This window comes from Xenopus tropicalis, chromosome 9 (genome assembly GCF_000004195.4).
Source record: "Xenopus tropicalis strain Nigerian chromosome 9, UCB_Xtro_10.0, whole genome shotgun sequence".
Lineage (NCBI taxonomy): Eukaryota > Metazoa > Chordata > Amphibia > Anura > Pipidae > Xenopus > Xenopus tropicalis.
The window spans coordinates 10,091,341-10,117,585 of record NC_030685.2 but is presented as its reverse complement, the minus strand read 5'-3'; the positions used below and the strand labels follow the sequence as shown (position 1 = coordinate 10,117,585).

At 41.1% G+C, this 26,245-nt stretch overlaps 1 protein-coding gene across 10 annotated transcripts; it reads right to left on the bottom strand.

Moving 5' to 3' along the window:
- Positions 1–888: 888 nt before the first annotated feature.
- Positions 889–26,126, bottom strand: LOC100487159. Of its 10 annotated transcripts, none has more exons than XM_031893255.1 (7): positions 25,911–26,112; positions 19,205–19,302; positions 8,308–8,492; positions 4,228–4,526; positions 2,904–3,149; positions 2,547–2,602; positions 889–1,251 (listed from the first exon to the last, which is right to left on the bottom strand). In XM_031893255.1, the coding sequence occupies exons 4-7, from the start codon at positions 4,496–4,498 to the stop codon at positions 1,171–1,173; spliced, it is 654 nt and encodes a 217-aa protein (XP_031749115.1). In that variant the 5' UTR covers positions 4,499–4,526; positions 8,308–8,492; positions 19,205–19,302; positions 25,911–26,112; the 3' UTR covers positions 889–1,170. The 10 variants fall into 10 exon arrangements, with proteins under 10 accessions (XP_031749115.1, XP_031749118.1, XP_031749117.1 ...); XM_031893258.1 differs by lacking the exon at positions 25,911–26,112 and adding an exon at positions 23,508–23,690; XM_031893257.1 differs by lacking the exon at positions 25,911–26,112 and adding an exon at positions 21,746–22,017.
- Between the last annotated feature and the right edge of the window lie 119 nt (positions 26,127–26,245).

Sequence of the window (26,245 nt, the reverse complement as noted above, 5' to 3'; positions counted from 1 at the left end):
GCTCCCTGTTCTCTGTTCCTGCAATTGGAGTTGGGAGCATTAAGCACAGTTTCCCAGCACTGAACAAGTCTGTCCCTTTATCCCCATGTCTGATTCCTGTGCCATATAATGACGGGAAAATGACATCATTATCTCTATATGTAAGGTACCAGCAAGGGGCCTGACACAGTGCTGGGAATCAGCCTTCTCATTGGTCACTTCTCTTGCATCTATAATTTTTTGGTCAGTAGAATTCTCATTGGTGAATTTTCTTGCATTGTTTTTTTTGGCAACTTCTATAGAGTGGGCTGAGGGTGGCTCATGGGCAGAGTTTGGGTAGAATGTGGGTGTGGCTGAGGCAGATCAGGGGCGTGGCCATGAATGAAGCTTTTCTTCTTTCCGTGGGCTCCATTGTACTTGTTGGCAGGACCCAGGACCCTGCTATCTTAGTAATACGGGTCCCCTGGATTACTGTGCTCGGACTACAATACACTTTTCCTATCAGTATCAAGTAAGTCATGAAAATCAACTTTCTTTTATTTTTATATATGATTTTTTGCAAATTATTTCTTTTAATACAACTTCCTTGGACAAATATAGACATGGTGGACAGTTCATGGTGGCAGAGTCCCAAATAATGTACACAGTATCCAGTTTCATTGTATCTATCTATCTATCTATCTATCTACGTATCTATCATCTATCTATCTATCTATCATCTATCTATCTATCTATCTATCATCTATCTATCTATCTATCTATCTATCTATCTATCTATCTATCTATCTATGTATCTATCATCTATCTATCATCTATCTATCTATCTATCTATCTATCTATCATCTATCTATCTATCTATCTATCTATCTATCTATCTATCTATCTATGTATCTATCATCTATCTATCATCTATCTATCTATCTATCTATCTATCTATCTATCTATCTATCATCTATCTATCTATATATCTATCTATCTATGTATCTTTAGGAACAGAGAGGGTCTACACATTTCTTCAAGGTTGCATTGCCATTTGTGAAGACAGTCTGGCATAAAACTTTCTTCAGTTGGTCTTTAGTGAGAGTTTTTGTACATTGGGCTCATCGTACATTCCCATACCGATTGTTTCCACCGTAATTGGAGACATTTGTTCTTCTTACATTTTTTTATGGTTTAGATCGAGTATCTGTGTTAGGACTGTGCGTAAATAGATACCGGAAATATTATAGCAAATATGATGACGATGGCGAGGAGGAACGCAATGGTCTTTTTCTGCAAAAGAAGAAAACAAATGTATGGGTGGAAGGTCATGTGAGTTCAGTAGTTATTATGAGAATTTATAATCAGGATTATGGCCGCCTTTAGACAAGGTACCGTTTGGATCTCAGCTTTTGAATTAACAGCACGAGGGACTTATATGGGCCCCTAGAGGTGCCCCTTCTCTTAGCTGGGGATTAAATGAATTCTAAAGGACTTATTTTCGCAGGAATCACAATGGAATCACAAATAATGTTCCAGATGATTCAGACTAAAATTACAGTTTATCACAACTTGACTGTCCAGGTCTCTTAATGTGATTAAATGCAATCTGAGTATGGGAAATGTTAGTTGGGTTAGACCAGGGGTCCCCAATCTTTCTTACTCGTGAGCCACAGTCAAATGTAAAAAGACTTGGGGAGCAACACAAGCACCATAAAAGTTCATGGATGAGCCAAATAAGGGCTGTGATTGGCTATTAGGGGCCTCTATGCACCCTATCAGCTTACAGGGGCTTTATTTGGTAGGAAATCTTGTTTTTATTCAACTAAAACTTGCCCCCAAGTCAGGAATTCAAAAATAACTCCCTGGTTTGGGGGCACTGAGAGCAACATCCAAGGGGTTGGGGAGCAACATGTTGCCCCCGAGGCACGGCCGGGGATCACTGGGTTAGACTGTGAGGTAATGAAGTCATAAGCAACTTCATTTGTGGTTCCACCACATGGCGCCACATGTTAATTGTCCCCATTCATTTTTGTGATCTGTACAGATAGAGTGATGCCAACCCAATGGGGGAAACGATACAGAATCGGTCTCCATCCCCTTAATTACACATCCCAGGGATAACTAGGACTGGTTAATACAGTAAAATAAACCTTAGTGCTAACTGAAACTTCATTTCAGCATGGAAAAACCCTAAAGCAAAGGTGCCAACCTGTGTTTTTAACGGGATACGGGTGCAACTTGGCCACGCCTGCCCCACCCCAAGCTCCACCTTTATTCAGCCCCTGCCATGCTCCCTGCTCCACTGCTTCAGACAGATATTAGAGGACCTTGTTTGATGAATCTCTGGATTTTATGGGAGTGGTATTTAGGGGGTGTGGTTGCAAAAGTGGGTGTTGTCAAAATGTGGGGGCGTGGTCAAATGTCGCCATTTCAGCATTTCTTTTTGTCCCTCTTTACATTTTTCAAATGTTAAGAGGTGTGGTTAAAGGATCAGGATTAGGCCAAACTCAGGGCCTAACCATTGGCACAATGTCAAGTAATTAATGGAATTGATTGAGGTAATTACAGACATTATGCTTTATTACCGTACAGACTGGAGGAGTATGATAGTCCACGTGTTCATACGTATAATCTGTTATTCCTGCCCAAAAAGAAAAAAAATAGATGATTTCCCAACAGTACGTGTTTTTCTTACAAATAGCAGATACAACCGGTCCTGGGTCGTCAAATAATGTAGTAAAAGTCAGGCTTCTGCTACACGGTTTCAGGAGCCATAACCAGCAGTGCAGAATAAATAAAGAGAAAGGCAGATCCTGCTTTTGCTTATTTTTCCGCAGTTTTGCAAATTTTTCAGCGAAGCGAAACGGGACAGATTGGCTCATCGTTATTGATGATAAAGCCATAAGCTGAGAACCACCAGACACAACCGGGCCCCCACTAACCTTGGATCAGCCGCTGCATATCCCCCAACTTTCCTTGTATTGAACTGGTCGCGTTGGTGTTCTGGTAGTGTTCGGCCCAGGGGCGAATTCTAAAACTTTGGCTCAGAGAGTTTTTCTCTTCGTTGGAAAACAGGAACAGGTCGCTGGCCCATCTACTAATGCTGGGCTGCTGGGTCAGGATCCGGGTCTTCATGTCGAAACTGCTGTCCTCCACGTCATCGATCACAACAAGGACCTTATTCTTTCCTACACACGTAACAGGCAAGAGAGGGACTGTGATAGTTACATTATCCCTTATAATACATGAGTGATACTCAGAGTTCCCTGTATAACTCAGCCTGCAGCCTTGTGCCTTTATATGGGCACAGAACCCCTCAGTGACTGCTAATATCCTTATCATTTACAGTAGGGGGTACATTATCCCTTATAATACATGAGTGATACTCAGAGTTCCCTGTATAACTCAGCCTGCAGCCTTGTGCCTTTATATGGGGGGCACAGAACCCCTCAGTGACTGCTAATATCCTTATCATTTACAGTAGGTTGTACATTATCCCTTATAATACACGAGTGATACTCAGAGTTCCCTGTATAACTCAGCCTGCAGCCTTGTGCCTTTATATGGGCACAGAACCCCTCAGTGACTGCTAATATCCTTATCATTTACATTAGGGGGTACATTATCCCTTATAATACATGAGTGATACTCAGAGTTCCCTGTATAACTCAGCCTGCAGCCTTGTGCCTTTATATGGGCACAGAACCCCTCAGTGACTGCTAATATCCTTATCATTTACAGTAGGGGGTACATTATCCCTTATAATACATGAGTGATACTCAGAGTTCCCTGTATAACTCAGCCTGCAGCCTTGTGCCTTTATATGGGCACAGAACCCCTCAGTGACTGCTAATATCCTTATCATTTACAGTAGGGGGTACATTATCCCTTATAATACATGAGTGATACTCAGAGTTCCCTGTATAACTCAGCCTGCAGCCTTGTGCCTTTATATGGGCACAGAACCCCTCAGTGACTGCTAATATCCTTATCATTTACAGTAGGGGGTCCATTATCCATTATAATACATGAGTGATACTCAGAGTTCCCTGTATAACTCAGCCTGCAGCCTTGTGCCTTTATATGGGGGGCACAGAACCCCTCAGTGACTGCTAATATCCTTATCATTTACAGTAGGGGGTACATTATCCCTTATAATACATGAGTGATACTCAGAGTTCCCTGTATAACTGTTTATATGGCCACTAATTGCAGCACTACACAGCCTACACATACAAGGATGTTGCTGAATTAGTACTCCCTTACCATATATAGTATATAAATACTCCAGTTCGGTGTCGTATAAGGAGTCCTGCACATCGCAGACATTGATCCTGCCCCGGTTGTTTGTGTGATAGAGAATAGCGAAGGTGCACTTGGAGACTTCCTCGCTGAACTGGACAAACCGGTCGTTGTGAATGTAGACGCTGCGGACATCCTGCACCGCCGGGAACGCCGCAAGGGTTCTGCTCAGCCAATCATAGAACGTCTGATCATCTCTCGTGAAAATCCCGATCAGATGCTTCTGGGTCACCATTTTGGTTTTTCCCTTTAGAAGAGACACCCTAAAAACACATAAAATGATTTTTTCGCCATTGGCAGATTTTTTTTGAGAAACGGGTGCAAAAATTTGCCGCTTTTTTTAATGGGGGGTCACTGACCCCGGCAACCAAAAAACTATTGCTCTGGGAAGCTCCAGTTTTATTGTTATTGTTACTTTTTATAACTTATGTGTCTATTTAGGTCTTCTCCTATTCTTATACCAGTCTCTCATTCAAACCGCTCCCTGGTTGCTAAGGTAATTTGAACCCTAGCAACCAGATAACGGCTAAAAATTCCAAACTGGCAATAAATTGTTGAAAAACTTTTTGGAAAAAAAATATAGCAAAGTGGGGAAAAAAACTGAACTAGATCATTAATATTATATTTACCAATGAAAAGTTAGAAATGGTTTAATAAATATTCTTATACCAGTCTCTCATTCAAACCACTCCCTGGTTGCTAAGGTAATTTGAACCCTAGCAACCAGATAACGGCTAAAAATTCCAAACTGACAATAAATTGTTGAAAAACTTTTTGGAAAGAAAATAAAGGAAAGTGAGGAAAAAAACTGAACTAGATCATTAATATTATATTTACCAATGAAACGTTAGAAATGGTTTAATAAATATTCTTATACCAGTCTCTCATTCAAACCACTCCCTGGTTGCTAAGGTAATTTGAACCCTAGCAACCACAGAACGGCTAAAAATTCCAAACTGACAATACATTGTTGAAAATCTTTTTGGAAAGAAAATATAGCAAAGTGGGGAAAAAAACTGAACTAGATCATTAATATTATATTTACCAATGAAAAGTTAGAAATGGTTTAATAAATATTCTTATACCAGTCTCTCATTCAAATCACTCCCTGGTTGCTAAGGTAATTTGAACCCTAGCAACCACAGAACGGCTAAAAATTCCAAACTGACAATACATTGTTGAAAAACTTTTTGGAAAAAAACTGAACTATATCATTAATATTATATTTACCAATGAAATGGTTTAATAAATGTAAGAAAAAAAACCCACTGAGTCTGGCAAAAAAGTAATAATAAAGCCCTTCTGTATTCATATTCCTGTCTCTCTTTTAAACCACTCCCCGGTCGCTAGGTTAAATTGAACCCTAGCAACCAGGTAGCTGCTGAAATTCCAAACTGAACAAAAAACAACATATAATGAGAAATGAAGACCAATTGCCAATCGTCTCAGAATAGCACTTTCTACAATAGACTAAAAGTCAGTGTTAAGGTATGAAGCTTCAGATTACGGAAAGACCCCTGATCCGGAACAAGGTCTCAAGCATTCTGGATAACAGGTCCCATACCTGTTGGGATAGGGGGAAAAGGGGCAAAAGACGACTACTACTTATTTATTTTTCTCTTTTCTTCTAACCGCAGTTTTTTACATCCTTCCTCACATTAATAGGGGGATTAACCATAACATGTTGACATTCTCAGTATGAGTCAATTCTTTTTGCAAGACGTCAAGTGAAGAAATCCTGTGGCTTCATGAAAGCTGATTATGTGAAAGCCGAACCCAATGGGCTTAAAGTTGTTGTCTCAGAAATCACGTACAGACAAACGCACAATAGTTGTATTTGTCGACTATTAAAGGGACACTAAACCCAACCGTAAAGCTGCCCCACTGCGCCCCCTAGTTCTCTATAGAAGTTGATGAAAAACGTAATTACACATGGAAACCAATTCACCAATGAGAATTCTACTGACCCAAAACTTAATTATAGATGCAAGAGAAGTGACCAATGAGAATGCTGATTCCCAGCACTGTGTCAGGCCCCTTGCTGGTACCTTACATATAGAGATAATGATGTCATTTTCCCGTCATTATATGGCACAGGAATCAGACATGGGGATAAAGGGACAGACTTGTTCAGTGCTGGGAAACTGTGCTTAATGCTCCCAACTCCAATTGCAGGAACAGAGAACAGGGAACCAGATTTATACAGATCAGCTGGGATTCTCATTGGAGGATTCCTTTGCATTATAAATCAGTTGCTGTTTTGCCTGTTCAACCAAACATTACTCAGCTGTTGCTGGACTACAAATCCCAGAATAATGTAATATATAATGAAGGGTGAGGCATGCTGGGAGCTGTAGTCCAGCAACATCAGGGTTGTATTCTTAAAGCATTTTTGCACAATAAAACTTTCCCAGCTCTCTAGGGCCCGCATTGGCAGCATTGAAATGCAAAAGAATCCTCCAATGAGAATCCCAGCTGATCTGTATAAATCTGGCTCCCTGTTCTCTGTTCCTGCAGGGACAGCTTTACGGTTGGGTTTAGTGTCCCTTTAACATTGCTGTCCTTGTCTTCTCCATAAAGCTTCAGTGAAATAGCGCCCCTAATGGCATAAGTATATGATAAACTGGTGTTAATGAGATGCTTACAAGGTACTGAACCCAAGTTCGGCAATAGTTATCCCCTGATAATGTGTTTTTGACATAACTGATCCAGTTCAGCGACTGCTGCCGGTATTTGCCTGTGGCGTTGGCCGGACTCAGTAGACTGAGACCACAGACCATAATAATCTCCCCGTGGGTGCAGATTCAGATGGAATGAATGGGAGGGAGGGTGGAGACATTCCTTTCTATCTATATTTGACTTCTCTCGGGTTCTATCATTTTAACCCTTTTATGCACTTCCCATTGTTAAAAGCAGTTGTGCACCTTCAGTTTAAGTTATTTGCCTTCCTATTCTGAGTCTTTCCAGCTTTTTAAATGGGGGTCACTGACCCCAACAACTATACAATTTTATTGTTATTGTTACTTTTTATGCTATATATATATGACTATTTAGGCCCTTCTCTATTCATATTCCAGTCTCTCTTGCAAACCACTGCCTGGTTGCTAGGTTAAATTGGACCCTAGCAACCAGACAGCTGCTGACATGCCAAACTGTTGAGCTGCTGAACAAAAAGCGATATGATTCAAAAACATCAAATAACAAAAAATGAAGACCAACTGCAAATCATCTCAGAATAGGACTCTCTACATCATAGTAAAAGTTAATGTAAAGGTGAACAACTTGAACCAGTGACATTGCCTCTATATTAAAGGGAAACTAAACCCAACCGTAAAGCTGTCCCACTGCGCCCCCTAGTTCTCTATAGACGTTAATGAAAAATATAATTACACATGGAAACCGATTCCCCAATGAGAATTCTACTGACCCAAAACTTAATTATAGATGCAAGAGAAGTGACCAATGAGAATGCTGATTGCCAGCACTGTGTCAGGCCCCTTGCTGGTACCTTACATATAGAGATAATGATGTCATTTTCCCGTCATTATATGGCACAGGAATCAGACATGGGGATAAAGGGACAGACTTGTTCAGTGCTGGGAAACTGTGCTTAATGCTCCCAACTCCAATTGCAGGAACAGAGAACAGGGAGCCAGATTTATACAGATCAGCTGGGATTCTCATTGGAGGATTCTTTTGCATTTCAATGCTGCCAATGCGGGCCCTAGAGAGCTGGGAAAGTTTTATTGGGCAATATTGCTTTAAGAATACAACCCTGATGTTGCTGGACTGCAGCTCCCAGCATGCCTCACCCTTCATTATATGTTCCATTCTCATTGGTCAATAATATAATGCAGTCTTTATAAAGTAGAATTCTCATTGGTGAATTTTCTTGCATCTCTAATTATATTTTTTGGCAACTTCTATAGCAAAACTAGGGGGCGCAGTAGGACAGTGTTACAGTTGGGTTTACATCCCCTTTAAAGTGCTGCTAACACTCAAGTAATCAATGTAGATACTATACAGTTTGGCAGAATCCATTACCTTGCCGAATGCGTCCGTCTCTTTCCTCCCCCCGCTCTGTGCTGCAGGGATAGTCGGGTCCGGAGACCTTCAGTACCTAGGGGAGGATGTTCCGCGCCCGCACACACACACACAGATCTATGCACTGAGAGCCAAACGTGTAGGTGTCACACAAACTGGGCTTGTCACCTGCTACTCCAGCAAGTCTGGTGAAACAAGAACTGTAAGTGGCCTGTAAAGACGGGCAATGTGCCGTGACTGCGTTTAAAGGGGAACTGTCACCCACACATAAAAAGCCGTGTATTCGAAGTCCTTTGAAAATGAAACATGAAACCCAAATTCGTTTTTTAATTAAATCGTCCAGACCTGTTATAAATGTATTTGAAAATCAGAGCTGTCAATCATATGTTGCTTGCCCCGCCCCTATAGAGGCGGGGCAGGCAATATATGATCGACAGCTCCAATTTTTAATTACAATTGCTTTAGTTTTCTATTCAGCACATAGAAGACAAATGTATAAGATTTTGGGGGCTGATACAAAGCTTTGCCTGAATAACGGTGCTCACAAAATGGCGCCGGCCTGCTGGTTGTGACTGTAAATTCCAAGACTGAAGGAAATAAAAATGAAATACTTTATTTAGTGTAAGTAAAGTTTATTTTGCTCAACTAACATGATAGAAAAGGATTTGGAATTATTTCTTAGGGTGACAGGTCCCCTTTAACCCAAATAAATAATAAGGAGAATGGACAAGGCCTGAGTTGCTGGATTCAGATCACTACCAATAGTAACACAGCAGATTAATTATAACCCACTGCTATCTAAGCAGCTTATTGTACATTGAACCCTCAGCTCTATTTCTGCCCTTCCACCCTGGCACCTTTTTCCATTGAGTAGTCTTGTTTTAATCACCTTAGCCTTTCCTCCATCTCTATCAGTCACTCTCTTCCATTTCCAATGTTATCTCAATGGCTGACCCCTTCTCCTCCTCCACTGGCTTTACCTCAACCCTCTTCCTTCCAGTAGAAAGTATTCGTCCCTTCACTGGCCTGCTCAGTACATGCTCTGCAAGGGACTAATTCACTGTGTGTATGCAGGTACAGGTATGGGATCCATTATCCGGAAACCCATTATTCAGAATCTTCCAAATTACAGGAAGGCTGTCTCCCATAGACTCCGTTTTAAGGGAATAATTCTAATTTTTCAAAATAATTCCCTTTTCTCTGTAATAATAAAACAGTACCTGTACTTGATCCCAACTAAGATATAATTACCCCTTATTGGGGGCAGAACAGCCCTATTGGGTTTATTTAATGGTTAAATGATTCCCTTTTCTCTGTAATAATAAAACAGTACCTGTACTTGATCCCAACTAAGATATAATTACCCCTTATTGGGGGCAGAACAGCCCTATTGGGTTTATTTAATGGTTAAATGATTCCCTTTTCTCTGTAATAATAAAACAGTACCTGTACTTGATCCCAACTAAGATATAATTACCCCTTATTGGGGCAGAACAGCCCTATTGGGTTTATTTAATGGTTAAATGATTCCCTTTTCTCTGTAATAATAAAACAGTACCTGTACTTGATCCCAACTAAGATATAATTACCCCTTATTGGGGGCAGAACAGCCCTATTGGGTTTATTTAATGGTTAAATGATTCCCTTTTCTCTGTAATAATAAAACAGTACCTGTACTTGATCCCAACTAAGATATAATTACCCCTTATTGGGGGCAGAACAGCCCTATTGGGTTTATTTAATGGTTAAATGATTCCCTTTTCTCTGTAATAATAAAACAGTACCTGTACTTGATCCCAACTAAGATATAATTACCCCTTATTGGGGCAGAACAGCCCTATTGGGTTTATTTAATGGTTAAATGATTCCCTTTTCTCTGTAATAATAAAACAGTACCTGTACTTGATCCCAACTAAGATATAATTACCCCTAATTGGGGGCAGAACAGCCCTATTGGGTTTATTTCATGGTTAAATGATTCCCTTTTCTCTGTAATAATAAAACAGTACCTGTACTTGATCCCAACTAAGATATAAATAATCCTGCAAAACAATCCTATTGGGTTTAATTAATGTTTTATTGATTTTTTTAGTTGACTTAAGGTATGTAGATCCAAATTACGGAAAGACCCCTTATCTGGAATACCTTTGGTTCCGAGCATAATTCTATATTTGGACATAGATGTTGCTGTTTATTCTCTTTTTAATGGGGCTGTGTATGTTATACTATGAACTGAAGACAGGTGGCGCCACACTCCAGCTCTTCTTGAATTAGTTAGTGAGAGAATACTGTACTTTGAAGATCAGTCACAATTTGTAGATATAATATAGCATATTCCTCTCTCTCCTATGCAATTGGTATATGTGCACCAACATTACAACTGTAAGGGGGAGTGCCTAGGGCAGGGGAGGGCCCAGGCACCTTAGGTGAGCCGGCCATGTACCTTGCACCCACAGAGTTTTATAATTATTTACTTTCCTTTTCTGTGCAGCTTTATTGTTATTGTTACATTGTATTCCTTATCTTTCTATTTAGGCCCTCCTCTGTTCTTATTTCTATCTCTCTTTCAAACCACGGCCTGGTTGCTAGGTTAAGTTGAACCCTAGCAACCAGACAGCTGCTGACATTCCAAGCTGTTGAGCTGCTGAACAAAAAGCTAAATAATTCAAAAACTGCAAAAAATGAAGACCAACTGCAAATCATCTCAGAATAGCACTCTCTACATCATAGTAAAAGTTACATTATATCATAATTCATTTTATACACTTGTTTTTTTTGTGTTACTGTTCCTTTAAATGGGTTGCTCAGCTATGAGTTAACTTTTAGTATGATGTAGAGAGTGCTAATCTGAGACAATTTGCACTTGGTCTTCATTTTTTTTTATTGGTAATTCTTGAATAGTTTTACTTTTTGTTCCGTAGCTCTCCAGTATGGAATTTCAGCCCTTATCTGGTTGCTAGGGTCCAATTTACCTTAGCAACCAGGGAGTGGTTTGAGAGATTGATTGATAGATGAATAGGAGGGGGGCTGAGTAGAGAGAAAAGTAATACAAAGTAACAATAACATTGTAGCATCACAGAGCGATAGTTTATTGGCTGCTGGGGTCAGTGGCCCCCATTTGAAAGCTGGAAGGCAGAATAGGGAAAGAAAGAAAGAAAGAAAGAAAGAAAGAAGGAAAGAAAGAAAAAAAAAAAAGAAGGAAAGAAAGAAAGAAAGAAAGAAAGAAGGAAAGAAAGAAAAAAAAGAAGGAGAGAAAGAAAGAAAGAAAGAAAGAAAGAAAGAAAGAAAGAAAGAAAGAAAGAAAGAAAGAAAGAAAGAAAGAAAGAAAGAAAGAAAGAAGGAAGGATTGATTATTTTCCCCGTCATTATATGGCACAGGAATCAGACATGGGGATAAAGGGACAGACTTGTTCAGTGCTGGGAAACTGTGCTTAATGCTCCCAACTCCAATTGCAGGAACAGAGAACAGGGAGCCAGATTTATACAGATCAGCTGGGATTCTCATTGGAGGATTCTTTTGCATTTCAATGCTGCCAATGCGGGCCCTAGAGAGCTGGGAAAGTTTTATTGTGCAATATTGCTTTAAGAATACACCCCTGATGTTGCTGGACTACAGCTCCCAGCATGCCTCACCCTTCATTATATGTTACATTATTCTGGGATTTGTAGTCCAGCAACAGCTGAGTAACGTTTGGTTGTGCAGCAGGGTTTATATCCCCTTTAACTAAATAAGTCTAAGGATGTGTAACACAAGGTTGCAGAGGAATAGTAAACTAGATTTTACCCAATAAAACACAGACTTTATCAGCATATTCCTGGTATACATGGGGGTGTGAGAGGGTGTTGGCTCACAAATGACTAACCTACTGCCTACCCAAGGGATAATTGTAGCTTTCCATGTTTGTTGTGAGTTATCTAGCCTGTTATGATCTATATAAAGTACTATATAAATACAGGTGCCTTTGTTATATTGCCTTATCATGTAGGGAACGTATTTACACAGACAGCCTGTCGTTTTGTCTGGAGAATGTGGATTATAGTTTAACCTGCCGGTAACAATGGGATGAGGAATGTTTGCCCTTCTATTGGCAAGCTTATAGCATTCTATATCTGGCTGGAAAGCTCATTGGGGGTCACTTTGGTGTTGGGGTGGGCTAATTAAAGCAGTATACACCCCCAGAATAACTATTTAACCAACAGACAGTTTATATTATGTTAAGTGACCTATTAAAGAATCTCCCCAAACTGGAATATATATATCAGTAAATATTGCCCTTTTATATCCTTTCCCTTGAGCCGCCATTTTGTGATGGGCTGTGTGCTCCCTCAGAGATCAGCTGACAGGAAGTGATGCAGCTCTAACTGTAACAGGAAGTAGTGTGGGAGCAAAAGGCAGAACTCTGCCCATTCATTGGCTGATGGGGCCTAGCATGTATGTGTGCCTTGGCTTGTTTGTGTGCACTGTGACTCCTATGATCCCAGGGGGCGGCCCTTAGTATTTAAAATGGCAGTTTCCTATTTAGGATTACCCAATGGCACATACTGCTAAAAAGTATATTTATATGAAAATGGTTTATTTAGATGAAGCAGGGCTTTACATATGAACTTGCTTATGTAATATATTTATATAGAAACCTACATTGTTTGGGGGTATAGTTTTCCTTTAATGCTAAACCCTGTCTGGCCCCCAATACACAACCCCCACCACACCCCTGAAACAGTCAGTAAAACCTCTTATTTTTCCTTATTGTATCAGCTGCCGACCCATGGTACAACAGAAAACCACTGTACACAAAGAAATGGCATTAATTAGCAGTATAGCTTGGTTCAGGCTATAAGCAAACTGAGAGGGCTGTTCCTGCTGAATCACGCTTAGCACCATGGTAGAGATACTGGTATAGTTTTATGGTATATATGTTTTTGTGCAGCCTATGAGCAGACTTTGGGGACTGTCCCCACTAAATTGTGCTCAGTACAGGTATGGGATCCCTTATCCGGAAACCCGTTATCCAGAAGGCTCCAAATTTCGGAAAGCCTGTCTCCCATAGACTCCATTTTAATCAAATAATTTTTAAAATTGGTTTCCTTTTTCTCTGTAATAATAAAACAGTACCTGTACTTGATCCCAACTAAGATATAATTACCCCTTATTGGGGGCAGAACAGCCCTATTGGGTTTATTTAATGGTTAAATGATTCCCTTTTCTCTGTAATAATAAATCAGTACCTGTACTTGATCCCAACTAAGATATAATTACCCCTTATTGGGGCAGAACAGCCCTATTGGGTTTATTTCATGGTTAAATGATTCCCTTTTCTCTGTAATAATAAAACAGTACCTGTACTTGATCCCAACTAAGATATAATTACCCCTTATTGGGGCAGAACAGCCCTATTGGGTTTTTTTCATGGTTAAATGATTCCTTTTTCTCTGTAATAATAAAACAGTACCTGTACTTGATCCCAACTAAGATATAATTACCCCTTATTGGGGGCAGAACAGCCCTATTGGGTTTATTTAATGGTTAAATGATTCCCTTTTCTCTGTAATAATAAAACAGTACCTGTACTTGATCCCAACTAAGATATAATTACCCCTTATTGGGGGCAGAACAGCCCTATTGGGTTTATTTCATGGTTAAATGATTCCCTTTTCTCTGTAATAATAAAACAGTACCTGTACTTGATCCCAACTAAGATATAATTACCCCTTATTGGGGGCAGAACAGCCCTATTGGGTTTATTTAATGGTTAAATGATTCCCTTTTCTCTGTAATAATAAAACAGTACCTGTACTTGACCCTAACTAGTTATAGCATTGTACTGTACAGGCTATGGGGGAAACACTGGAGGCAGTTCCTGCTGAATTATGTTCTTCATTTGGTTAGACTCCGATTTAGCTCGGAACAAGTTCACAGAAACAGGTTGTAGTCATTAAAGTCCTATGCATGTTCAAGAATGCAGTCTCCTACTGGGTCTTCCATTAATTAGCAGCACACTGGAGTCCCACAGACACAGTTTTGTGTTAAGGAAGATGCAAAAAATAAGAGGAGTTGGCTTAAAAAAATACTACTATTTAGTCACATAGTAGAGGAACTTGAAAAATGACACACACATGAAACTTAAAGTTTTGTCCAAGTAACTCGTCCAAGTCATGTTCATCAAGAACCATGTCAATAATACACCCAGGTTTTCTTCTAACAGCTCTGGGGGTTTGGATTGGAGTTGTCCTTCTGGCGTGGCCAATCCGGTCTGTCTGAATGTAACCATAAAGACAAAGGATCTCAGTAGCATACTGTATCTCCTTAGAACCATAGCATGTTCACATGAAATATGTCCTTGTTGTCATGAAATAAGAACGTTGTATCTCAACCTTTTATTCCTCATAAAGTGTCTCTGCAAGAAGATGACTCCAGCCAATATAAGAGCAATAAGCCATCCACTCATCAGCATAATGTCCCATGAAGAACTGGTCCCCAATGTGTCCTTCAACTCCATGCCAGAAGAGGCACCTACTGCTGAGGTCTCCTTCACGTCACCTGTGTAAGATATTAATATAAACACTTAGTTCTTTTAACAATAGAATATTAATTTCCATGTACAGTATGTAGCATAGATGTAATTGTCCTAATTTTTCTACTGTTTCTGCTTGTGAACTTCCCACCGAGCTAAAGGTGTCCATACACGGAGCGATTTCAACTGCTGAATTGGGTCCTTCATCTTATCTGCCAATGTGGGCACCCAAGATGGGACAACCGACCAATACCTGGCCTAAAATTTGATATTCCGTCTGATTGGAAACTGCTTAAGCTTGTTGATGTGGTCCTCTGCCTGAGGGCATCTATGCCCACGGTTGCAGTTTGATCGTTTGGCCCTAGGACCAAATTATTGAATTAGCCTGATATCGGGAGAAGATCCCTAAGTCAAGCTGGAGGGGCTTCAGAAGGAAGATTGAATGTGTTTTTTTGTAACTTAAGTTATTATGTAACTATATGAAAGGTAAAACCAATGGTTGGTGTTAGCCATACATTGGCCGATTTTAGCTGCCGATACCAGATTCGGCAGCTTATCTGTCCGTGTATGGGCAGGAACGATAGATGGTGGTATAGATGTAATTGTCCTAATTATTCTACTGTTTCTGCTTGTGAACTTCCCACCGAGCTAAAGGCGACCATACACGGACCGATTTCAACTGCCGATTCAGGTCCTTCAGCTTATCTGCCAATGTATGGGCACCCGCGATGGGCCTACCCGACCGATACATGGTCTAAAATTAGCCAGATCTCAATCGGGCAGGTTTGATTTTCCGTCGGATTGGAGACCACTTAAGTTTGTTGATGTGGTCCTCTGCCCGACGGCGCCTATTCCCACGATCAGACAAATTATTGAATTAGTCTGATATTGGGAGAAGATCCACTCAGTTGCCGACCTCGCCAACGAGCAAATCTTACTGTGTATGGCCATCTTTAGCTGGTCACTAATTGCATAGGAAAACAAGTTTAAAATACAAGGATAGATGGATGATGGATGATCAAGGGACTGGTCTAATGGCGATCATAGAGTCTGGAATGATTTTTCCCTCCCTGAGTCAAGCTGGAGGGGCTTCAGAAGAATGGTTGGATGCGTCTTTTCTTAACTTACTGTGAAAGGTAGAACCAATGGTTGGTGTTAGACACCCCTAGTGTTTGTAGCCTTAAGGGGGCGATACATGGGCCAATTTTAGCTGCCAATACCACACTGGGCAGCTTATCTGTCCGTGTATGGGCACAAATGGTGGGTTTGATTTTTCTGCCCGATTGGGGACCTCATTGGCTCGTTAATTCTGTCCCCGAACTGATGGTGCCTATACCCTCTGTTTTAATTTGATCGTTTGGCCTTAGGGAAGAATTAGACCATTATCGCCTACCCGTAGGTGAGCATATCGGGAGAATATCCGCTCACTTGGAGACCTCGCCAAGTGAGTGGATCTTACCGTGTATGGCCAGCTTTACTCCAGACCTGGAGCTTGTGCACCATCCCATGGTGTTTCTGCTCAAAACCGTGCCACCATACTCTTAAAGGGCACTGTAAGGGATGCTAGGGCACTTGAAGATTATTGAGATGAGATACTGAGAAGAAAAGTCCCCCTTGACTAGAATCCCTGGGGGATTCCAAAGATCTTGACAACTCGCAATGATATTAATCATGATTCCTCCTCACATCCCTGAGCTATGAATTTGCCTCCACTCTGCTCACTGTTTCTGTCTCCCCTTTCCCATAGAGTGTAAGCTCTACAGAGCAGGAACCTCATTCCAACTTGCCGATTCGCTGAACTCATTTTAATAGGTCATGCCGATCCCACAGGCAATAGCACCAATATAAAACCCCGATCATTGGAATCTCACCCTGTACATGTAGTGCAATGTATCTCTTGTTGTAGAACTGAGGGAAGATCACCCAGCACTGGTAAGTCCCACCATCTGATTCCTGGACATTGGAAAATTCAAGTGCAGCATTTCCATCAAAGATTTTGGGGGAGAGTTGAGCTGTAGATGAGCTGGACAGCTTCTGACAGTTGGTGGTCTTCCCCTTATCCACCTTACAGTCCAATATCTTCTCTGTGAAGTTTTTATACCACATGACTTGCACCTTGTTCTGTTTCCAGTCCTCTGCTGTTAAAAGGGAGCAGTTTAGGGTAACTTGCTGGTTTACATGAGCGTTGATGGTCTCGTCATTCAGCCCGGACACCTGGCTAAAAACTAAGAAGACACGGATGATGCAAAAAATGTCTATGGACCTACGGACAACATATATTCGGCTATATAAGTCACAAAGAGTCGAACAATCTCAACAAATATCTTTGTACTCTGGATAACAACCAATTTTGATGTAGGCGCTATAGACATTGTTTCTGAAGAACCTAGAAAAATGGCCCTGGTATTAATACAAAGTGGAATTAGCCAAATTGGCAACTTTTTACACTCGGCTTCCAGGTTCAAAATTAGTTCCCATGGTCGATAACTTCTAGTATGTTATAGAATGGCCAGTTCTAAACAACTTTCCTATTGGTCTTTGTTATTTATTTTATATAGTTTTATAATTATTTGCCTTCATTTTCTGACTCTTTCTGGCAAAATGGGGGTCGCTGACCCCGGCAGCCCAAAAACTATTCCACTGTGAGGCTCCAGTTTTATTGTTACTGTTACTTTTTATTACTTATCTTTCTATTTAGGTCTTCTCCTGTTCATATACCAGTCTCTCATTCATACCACTCCCTGGTTGCTAAGGTAATTTGAACCCTAGCAACCAGTTAACTGCTAAAAATTCCAAACAAACAAGATGTAAAATTTCATAAAAATTTGTATTTTGAAAACGCTTAACCGTAAAAAGCTGTGTTGAAAGATGAAAATCCTCAACTATTAAGTTACATCTTAGTCGAGGTGAATGGTTCATTGAATAGAGCTGCTATAAACTGGCCAATATTGGCCAATAAACTTTTTCCTTCAGACCTGATTGGCAATTTATTGGTATTGGAGCCAGTCAACTGTGGATATCCAAAAACTGCCCAGACAAGTTCAAAAATCCCCTTTAACGAGGACCCAATGGCCTGTTGTTATTGCCCTCCCCCTATGGGATGGATCTGCCCAGGCCACATTATGAGCACACAGACTTTCAGATCGTCCCACCATGTTGTTGGACAAATTAAAGGGGTAGTTGGCCTTTAGTATGTTATAATATGGCCAATTCTAAGCAACCTTCCAATCGGCCTTCATTATTTATTTTTTTAAAGTTTTTAAACTATTTGCTGTCTCCTTCTAACCCTTTGCAGCTTTCAAATGGGGGTCACTGACCCCGGCAGCCAGAAAAACTATTGCTCTTTGAGGCTCCAGTTTCATTGTTAATGTTACTTTTTATTACTTTTTTTTCTATTCAGCCCCTCTCCTATTCATATTCCTGTCTCTCATTCCAACCACTCCCTGGTTGCTAAGGTAATTTGGGCCCTAGCAACCAGATAGCAGCTGAAACTTCAAACGCAAACACTGAAATAATGAACAAACTACAAATAATAAAAAATAAAGACCAATTGCAAACCGTCTTGGAATATAACTCTCTACATTATATTCAAATCTAACTCAAAGGTAAACAACCCCTTAAGCAAAGCTTGTTTGGCAACCTCCCTTAATGAGTGGATCTTCTGGTTTAACCAGCTTTAGAAGTAAATTGGTGTATAAGCAAAGCAAAATACAAATATAAATATTCCCCTGTAGATCTGGATGGCGATAGCACTCAATTAGGTGGCCATTTGGTAGCCAAACTAGTTCTAAATTGTTTTTTAAAGAACTGTGGAAAACTATACCCCCAAACAATGTAGGTGTCTATAAAAATATATTGCATAAACAGCTCATATGTAAACCCGGCTTCATCTAAATAAACCATTTTCATAAAAATATACTTTTTTAGTAGCTATTGGGTAATCCTAAATAGAAAACTGCCATTTTAAGTACTAAGGGCCGCCCCCTGGGATCATAGGATTCACAGTGCACACAAACAAGCCAAGGCGCACATACATGCTAGGCCCCATCAGCCAATGAATGGGCAGAGTTCTGCCTTTTGCTCCCACACTACTTCCTGTTACAGTTAGAGCTGCATCACTTCCTGTCAGCTGATCTCTGAGGGAGCACACAGCCCATCACTAAATGGCGGCTCAAGGGAAAGGATGTAAAAGGGCAATATTTACTGATATATACTGTATATTCCAGTTTGGGGAGATTCTTTAATAGGCCACTTAACATAATATAAACTGTCTGTTGGTTACGTATTCATTCTGGGGGTGTAGTTTGGCTTTAACTACATATTTATTCATAACCACAACCAACTGAAGAACTTTCCATAGAAATATAGATATAAATGCAACTCACCCTTCCTGAGGATAAGGCACAGAATGAAGTTGATCTGACAGCCTCTGATTTCCATATTCCGTAGAAAATAGAGAATGGTGGCGGCGGTTAGAGTCGGCCTAAAACAAACAAACCAAAAAATTATAAACATAATGAGTGATTTGGAAGGAGGAGTCCTTCCCTCCCTTAACGATTGCATTCGGTAAAGTAATTATTAACAGCAGAGGCAATATTGCAGCCAACGTATACATTATCTAAACACCGCTTGCCAAAAAACACATCTGCTTTCCCCCTGAAGGGTTAATAAGGATTTTCTCCTCATTGGCTGGGAAGATGCCCTTGGGGTTTATATTTAAAATAATACTTAACGACAGGACAAAACCTTACCAAAGTAAAAAAAAAAAAGAAAGTAAAGTTTTAGCCTGGAGGAAGCTTCTCAAGCCTGGTAGAAAAACAACAAGATAAGACATTGAGCAACGGTTGGTGCAATGGGGCAGACTGATACCTAAATATGCCATTAACAATTAAGGAACTGCAGGGCCACCATACTTTCTGCCCATCTGATCCACCTGAGGTCTCATAACAGTTTTTCCTTATCATTATTATGATCCTTTGTTTATAGGCCGAGGACACGTAGCCACGGAGAACTACAGAGATAAACATTCATTCACATCAGACCAGATGAACCCGCAGTCCTGGATTCTTTCTGAAAAGTATGTTATTTGACCTTGATCGCTAAAAAAGATACAAACTTAATTAAAAAGTAGCTTCTGGCAGAGAGCTCAGAAATCTTAACAAGCTTCACTTGCACATAGATACATTGGTTTCTCAGACTTAATTAAACAAGTGGGCTTTTGGCAGAGAGCCCAGAAAGTTAACAAGCTTCACCTGTACTTAGATACATTGTTTCCCAGGCTTAATTAAATAAGTGGGCTTTGTCAGAGAGCCCAGAACATTAACAAGCTTCATCTGCACTTAGATACATTGTTTCTCAGGCTTAATTAAATAAGTGGGCTTTTGGCAGAGAGCCCAGAAAGTTAACAACTTCACCTGCACTTAGATACATTGTTTCTCAGGCTTAATTAAATAAGTGGGCTTTTGGCAGAGAGCCCAGAAAGTTAACAACTTCACCTGCACTTAGATACATTGTTTCTCAGGCTTAATTAAATAAGTGGGCTTTTGGCAGAGAGCCCAGAAAGTTAACAACTTCACCTGCACTTAGATGCATTGTTTCTCAGACTTAATTAAATAAGTGGGCTTTTGGCAGAGAGCCCAGAAAGTTAACAACTTCACCTGCACTTAGATACATTGTTTCTCAGACTTAATTAAATAAGTGGGCTTTTGGCAGAGAGCCCAGAAAGTTAACAAGCTTCACCCACACTTAGATACATTGTTTCTCAGGCTTAATTAAATAAGTGGGCTTTTGGCAGAGAGCCCAGAAAGTTAACAACTTCACCTGCACTTAGATGCATTGTTTCTCAGGCTTAATTAAATAAGTGGGCTTTTGGCAGAGAGCCCAGAAAGTTAACAACTTCACCTGCACTTAGATACATTGTTTCTCAGGCTTAATTAAATAAGTGGGCTTTTGGCAGAGAGCCCAGAAAGTTAACAACTTCACCTGCACTTAGATGCATTGTTTCTCAGACTTAATTAAATAAGTGGGCTTTTGGCAGAGAGCCCAGAAAGTTAACAACTTCACCTGCACTTAGATACATTGTTTCTCAGACTTAATTAAATAAGTGGGCTTTTGGCAGAGAGCCCAGAAAGTTAACAAGCTTCACCCACACTTAGATACATTGTTTCTCAGGCTTAATTAAATAAGTGGGCTTTTGGCAGAGAACCCAGAACGTTAACATGCCACACCTGCACTGAGATACAATTGTAACTAATACGCTAAACAGGTCTCTTAGAAATGTGTTCAAACTTTAACTAACCTGCCAAATTTAGTGCAACTGTAGTGATATTTAGATGGCGTGGTCGCAAAAATGGCTGTGGTGAAAAGAATTTTGCCGCAGTACCCGTGCCATTTCTTTTTGTCCCTCTTTCCATTTTTCAAATGTTGGCAGGTATGCTGCCCAGGGGTCAGACTGGGGTGTGAAAGGCCCACTGGAGATGCCCCCACACCCCCTACTTCCCCACTCACCCAACGCCAGCCCCTCCCCCCTGCCAACATACCTTTGCTGCAGGTGAAATCGACCAGGTATTTTCCCAGTTTCCCACTGGCCCAGTCCGACCCAGCCACTCATATGCCCTTAGCCTAAGGTTTCATATCAACATCTCTCCTACTATAGGTGTCTTCTTGGGGGACAACACAGCCACCCCTTCCCTGGAAAGGTCAGCGAGCATAAACCACAAGGACACAACATGTAGCAGATGGGACTCCGATCCAGCAAATGTGCTATTGAATCTGACATTGTATTGAGATCTCCACACACGTTCTCTCACCAAGGTGTAACAGGATATGGGTATAAATAAGCCCCGCCCCCCTTAATCTACACACTGGCATATCAATTAACAGATAACACATAACAGTAGGGTGAACAATAAATTACATACAAATACCTGTCCTTGACGCTCCTATTGAAGTCTCCGCCTCTAGGGGGGGGTTTCAGAACCTGCAGAACCAGCCATCTTACTTGGGTGCCCTTACGACCTAAAGTCTGGTAGTGTTTGCCCTCAGAAGTCACATGATTATTGCATTTTCTTCACAGCCGCAATTGGAATAATACCAATAGGAATATTTTCCTTGGATGGACAGTATGTTTATCTTGGACTTTATTGGAGTTGGGAGCATTAAGCACAGTTTCCCAGCACTGAACAAGTCTGTCCCTTTATCCCCATGTCTGATTCCTGTGCCATATAATGAGGGGAAAATGACATCATTATCTCTATATGTAAGGTACCAGCAAGGGGCCTGACACAGTGCTGGGAATCAGCATTCTCATTGGTCACTTCTCCTGCATCTGTAATGAGATTTTGGGGCAGTTAAACACTCATTGCAAAATTTTCTATAATTATGTTTTACAAGAACGTCTAGGGGGCGCAGTGGGACAGCGTTGTGATGGGGTTTACACCCCCTTTAAGGGGGCAGGGCCTTACCCAAACATATTTAGAAGAAACAACAATAGTTGAGACTCTCACTTAGACCCGTGGGGGACATTGTATTTAATTTACCAACCCACATAAACTCCTTCTGTAAGTAATAATCTATTAAACTCTCCCCCGTCCATTGATAATTGTGATTTAGAATGAAGTCTGTACCTTCTGAGGGCAAACACTACCAGCCTTTAGGCCATAACGGCACCCAAGTAAGATGGCTGGTTCTGCAGGTTCTGAAACCCCCCCTAGAGGCGGAGACTTCAAAAGGAGTGACAAGGACATTGTCACTCACAGGTATTTGTATTATTGTTCACCCTACTGTTATGTATTATCAGTTAATTGATATGTTAATTGTATAGCCAGTGTGTAGATTAAGGGGGCGGGGCTTTACTTAGTTATACCTGTTTTCTGTTACACCTTGGTGAGAGCACTTGAGAGAGGGGAAGTTTCCCCCCAAACGTCGTGTGTGGAGATATCTATAAAATGTCAGATTCACAAGAACATTTGCTGGATCTGAGTGCCATCTGTTTTGTGTCCATGATTTGAAACTCCTGGGCAACAAAGTATGCGGATTTGTGCACCAATGAGAATTCCCTTAGTAAATTAAAGCCCACGATTTGGAATGATATTGATAAACCACATGGATCTTTCCGTAGATGCCCAGCTGTTGCAATTGGCATTGAAGACGAGAAACTGAATTAATTCAAAGATAGTGAAAGTTGTATTTATTATATAGCCAGTGTGTAGATTACAGGGGGCGGGGCTTTACTTAGTAATACCTGTTTTCTGTTACACCTTGGTGAGAGCACTTGAGAGAAGGGGAGTATCCCCCCAAACGTCGTGTGTGGAGATATCTATAAAATGTCAGATTCACAAAAAACATTTGCTGGATCTGAGTGCCATCTGTTTTGTGTCCATGACTTGGAACTCCTGGGCAACAAAGTATGCGGATTTGTGCACCAATGAGAATTCCCTTAGTAAATTAAAGCCCAAGATTTGGAACGATATTGATAAACCATATGGATCTTTCCGTAGTTGCCTTTTGCAACTGACATTGAAGACAAGAAACTGAATTACTTCGAAGATAGTCAAAGTTGTTTTTGGTTGGGGAGACACTACTAGAATGAGGAAAGCCTGGTCGGGCTGGTCCTGCTACAGTCCAGGCAGCTCTGATAAAGTACCCTCATAGCCTAAAACAATAGCTGTCAGTATATGGGTCACTTACCAATGCAAAGAACTCCAACAGGGTCAGGCTTCAGGCTGGAAATAGCAGCGGTTGTTGTTAGTGGTGGGGATTGGACACGGCTATGGGAGGTACAGAGGAGATGACCGGGGACAATGAAGAGTTTTAGGAAGGTGTAAAGGAGTGAAGGTCGGAAAGGTAAAGGGTTTGTTCACCTTTGAATTAACCTTTAGTATGATGTAGAGAGTGATATGGAGTTTTAGCAGTTATTTGGTTGCTAGGGTCCACGTTACCTTAGCAACTATATAAATAGGAGAGGGGCTGAATAGAAAAGAAAGTAACAATAACAATAGAATTGTAGCCTCACAGAGCAATTGTTTTTTGGATGCCGGGGTCAGTGACCCCCATTTAAAAATGGCAAAGAATTGCAAGAAGAAGGCAAATAGTTAAAAAAAATAGAAACTAAATAATGAAGACCAATTGGAAAGTTGCTTTGACTAGGTTACGCTGTAACATACTAAAAGTTAGCTTAATGCTAATGAATTGAATTCGGCTTTGGGGAACCCTATATTAATTTTGTTCCCATTGAGCAGCCATATGAATTCCCTCGATTATCGTGGGCTCAAATTTGTGCACGACGCGTTTCGTACTTAGTCATAGGCAGTTGCAATCCCAGATTAAAGGGCAAGTCAAATAAATTTATCAAACGTATCCCAAACTTAACAAAAAATTCAAAGGAGAAAAATCTAATTTTTATTAACATACAAACCCCAAAACACGCCGCCTTACGCGTTTCGTACCCTACCGGTAATTAGTAATAGGCAGTTGTAACCCCATGGGTTTTAAAGCGCATATTTAAGCACAAAGTAACCCCAGCAGGGTAACATTAGCAGGGTTCTGTATAATAAATCAGTAAAGATCACAGAAAATAAAACACTTTTTAACTGTCCTTTGGCTGCATTTTAACAGTATAATCAGAAATCGCAAAGCTATCTAATCAAATATTTATCATAGTAATTACCATACCATGGTACGAAACGCGTAAGGCGGCGTGTTTTGGGCTTTGTATGCTTTTAATATGAATTTTCTTATAACAATGTGATTTTTCTCCTTTGAATGTTCTGTTACGTTTGATACATTTATTTGACTTGCCCTTTAATCTGGGGGGGGGGGGGTCTATGTCCCAATCACTTTGGCCCTGTTTGACTGGCCATTTGGAATCCTTTTTGATTAAATTTAAATCAACTTTGTGCACCCCAGATTTAGGGCAGGGGTACACGGGGAGATTAGTCGTGCCGTGACAAATCTCCGTTGTCATGAGCGACTGATCTCCCCGCAATGCCGTCCCACCGGCTAGCATATGCAGCGCCAGGATTTGCCGAAGTTGCCTCTCAAGGCAACTTTGGGCGAATTCTACAAATCATGGCGTGTGGCGTGGCGACTAATCTCCCCATGTACCCCTGCCCTTTGATGTAGATTTATTTTTGGGAATAATCCCAGGACTAAAGGTCCCCATAAACGTTAATATTTGCTCGCTTGGGGAGATCGCCAAACGAGCGGATCTTCACCCGATATCCCCATCTACGGGTGAGCGATATCGGGGAACGTGTAGGCTAATTCCCTGGGGCTAAATGATCGAATTATATTGGCGGCAATGGGGCAGTCGGTTCGGGGACCGCATCAATGAGCCGATGTGCTCCCTGATCCGACTGAATCTTTTAACCTGCCCGATCGATATCTGGCCAATTTCAGGCCAGATGTCGGTCGGCAGGCCCCTTGTTTCTGCCCCATACACGGGCGGATAAGCTGCCGAATCTGTCCAAGGGACCCATATCGGCAGCTACAATCGGCTCGTGTATGGGGACCTTTAGGTAGAGTGCACTGGGCATAGTTCCATTTTAAAGGGGAAGATAAGAACTGATTGATTTCTTCATGACAGGCGAGTGAGTTTGAGGAGAAGCCAGCTCCCAGGACTAAGGTAGAGTGCACCGGGCATAGTTCCATTTTAAAGGGGAAGATAAGAACTGATGCATTTCTTCATGACAGGCGAGTGAGTTTGAGGAGAAGCCAGCTCCCAGGACTAAGGTAGAGTGCACCGGGCATAGTTCCATTTTAAAGGGGAAGATAAGAACTGATGCATTTCTTCATGACAGGCGAGTGAGTTTGAGGAGAAGCCAGCTCCCAGGACTAAGGTAGAGGGCACCGGGCATAGTTCCATTTTAAAGGGGAAGATAAGAACTGATTAATTTCTTAATGATAGGCGAGTGAGTTTGAGGAGAAGCCAGGTCTAAGGTAGAGGGCACTGGGCATAGTTCCATTTTAAAGGGGAAGATAAGAACTGATTAATGTCTTAATGATAGGTGAGTGTTTGGCTTTGGCAGCCTTTGCCTGTTGGTTATTAGTTGGGTGCGTAGCCGGGATAAGCCAATAGCATTAATTACTCACCTACTGAAGCTGCTCCATGTGGCTCCTATAACCATAGAGGTGAGCAGGGCAATGAGCGTGGCTTCTCTGCAACAAATGCTCCATATGCTCTGACTCCTCCACCTTCTGCTTCTTGGCTCCCTTCTCCTGGTTACTCCCTTTCTTTGCCTTTGGCCACTCTCAGAAATGAACTGTGAAAACAGCGAGTGTCAGGTTTCTCCCAATGGGACACACCCACTTTCCAGGCTGGAACGCCCAACTATTTGCATCGTCTGAGATCCTATCTCCAAAGCGCTTATTCCTTAGAGAGTCAGACAGACAATGACTTACTTTTTCCTTAACAAGATCTCACCTAG

Coding starts and splice junctions, on each gene's coding strand:
- LOC100487159 (XM_031893254.1), bottom strand. CDS start 19,846: ATGTTTATCTCTGTAGTTCTCCGTGGCTACGTGTCCTCGGCCTATAAA. Junction 19,303..19,688: donor ATTGTTAATGGCATATTTAG/GTATCAGTCTGC, acceptor TGTTTGTTTTAG/GCCGACTCTAACCGCCGCCA. Junction 14,846..16,690: donor CATTGCACTACATGTACAGG/GTGAGATTCCAA, acceptor TATCTTACACAG/GTGACGTGAAGGAGACCTCA.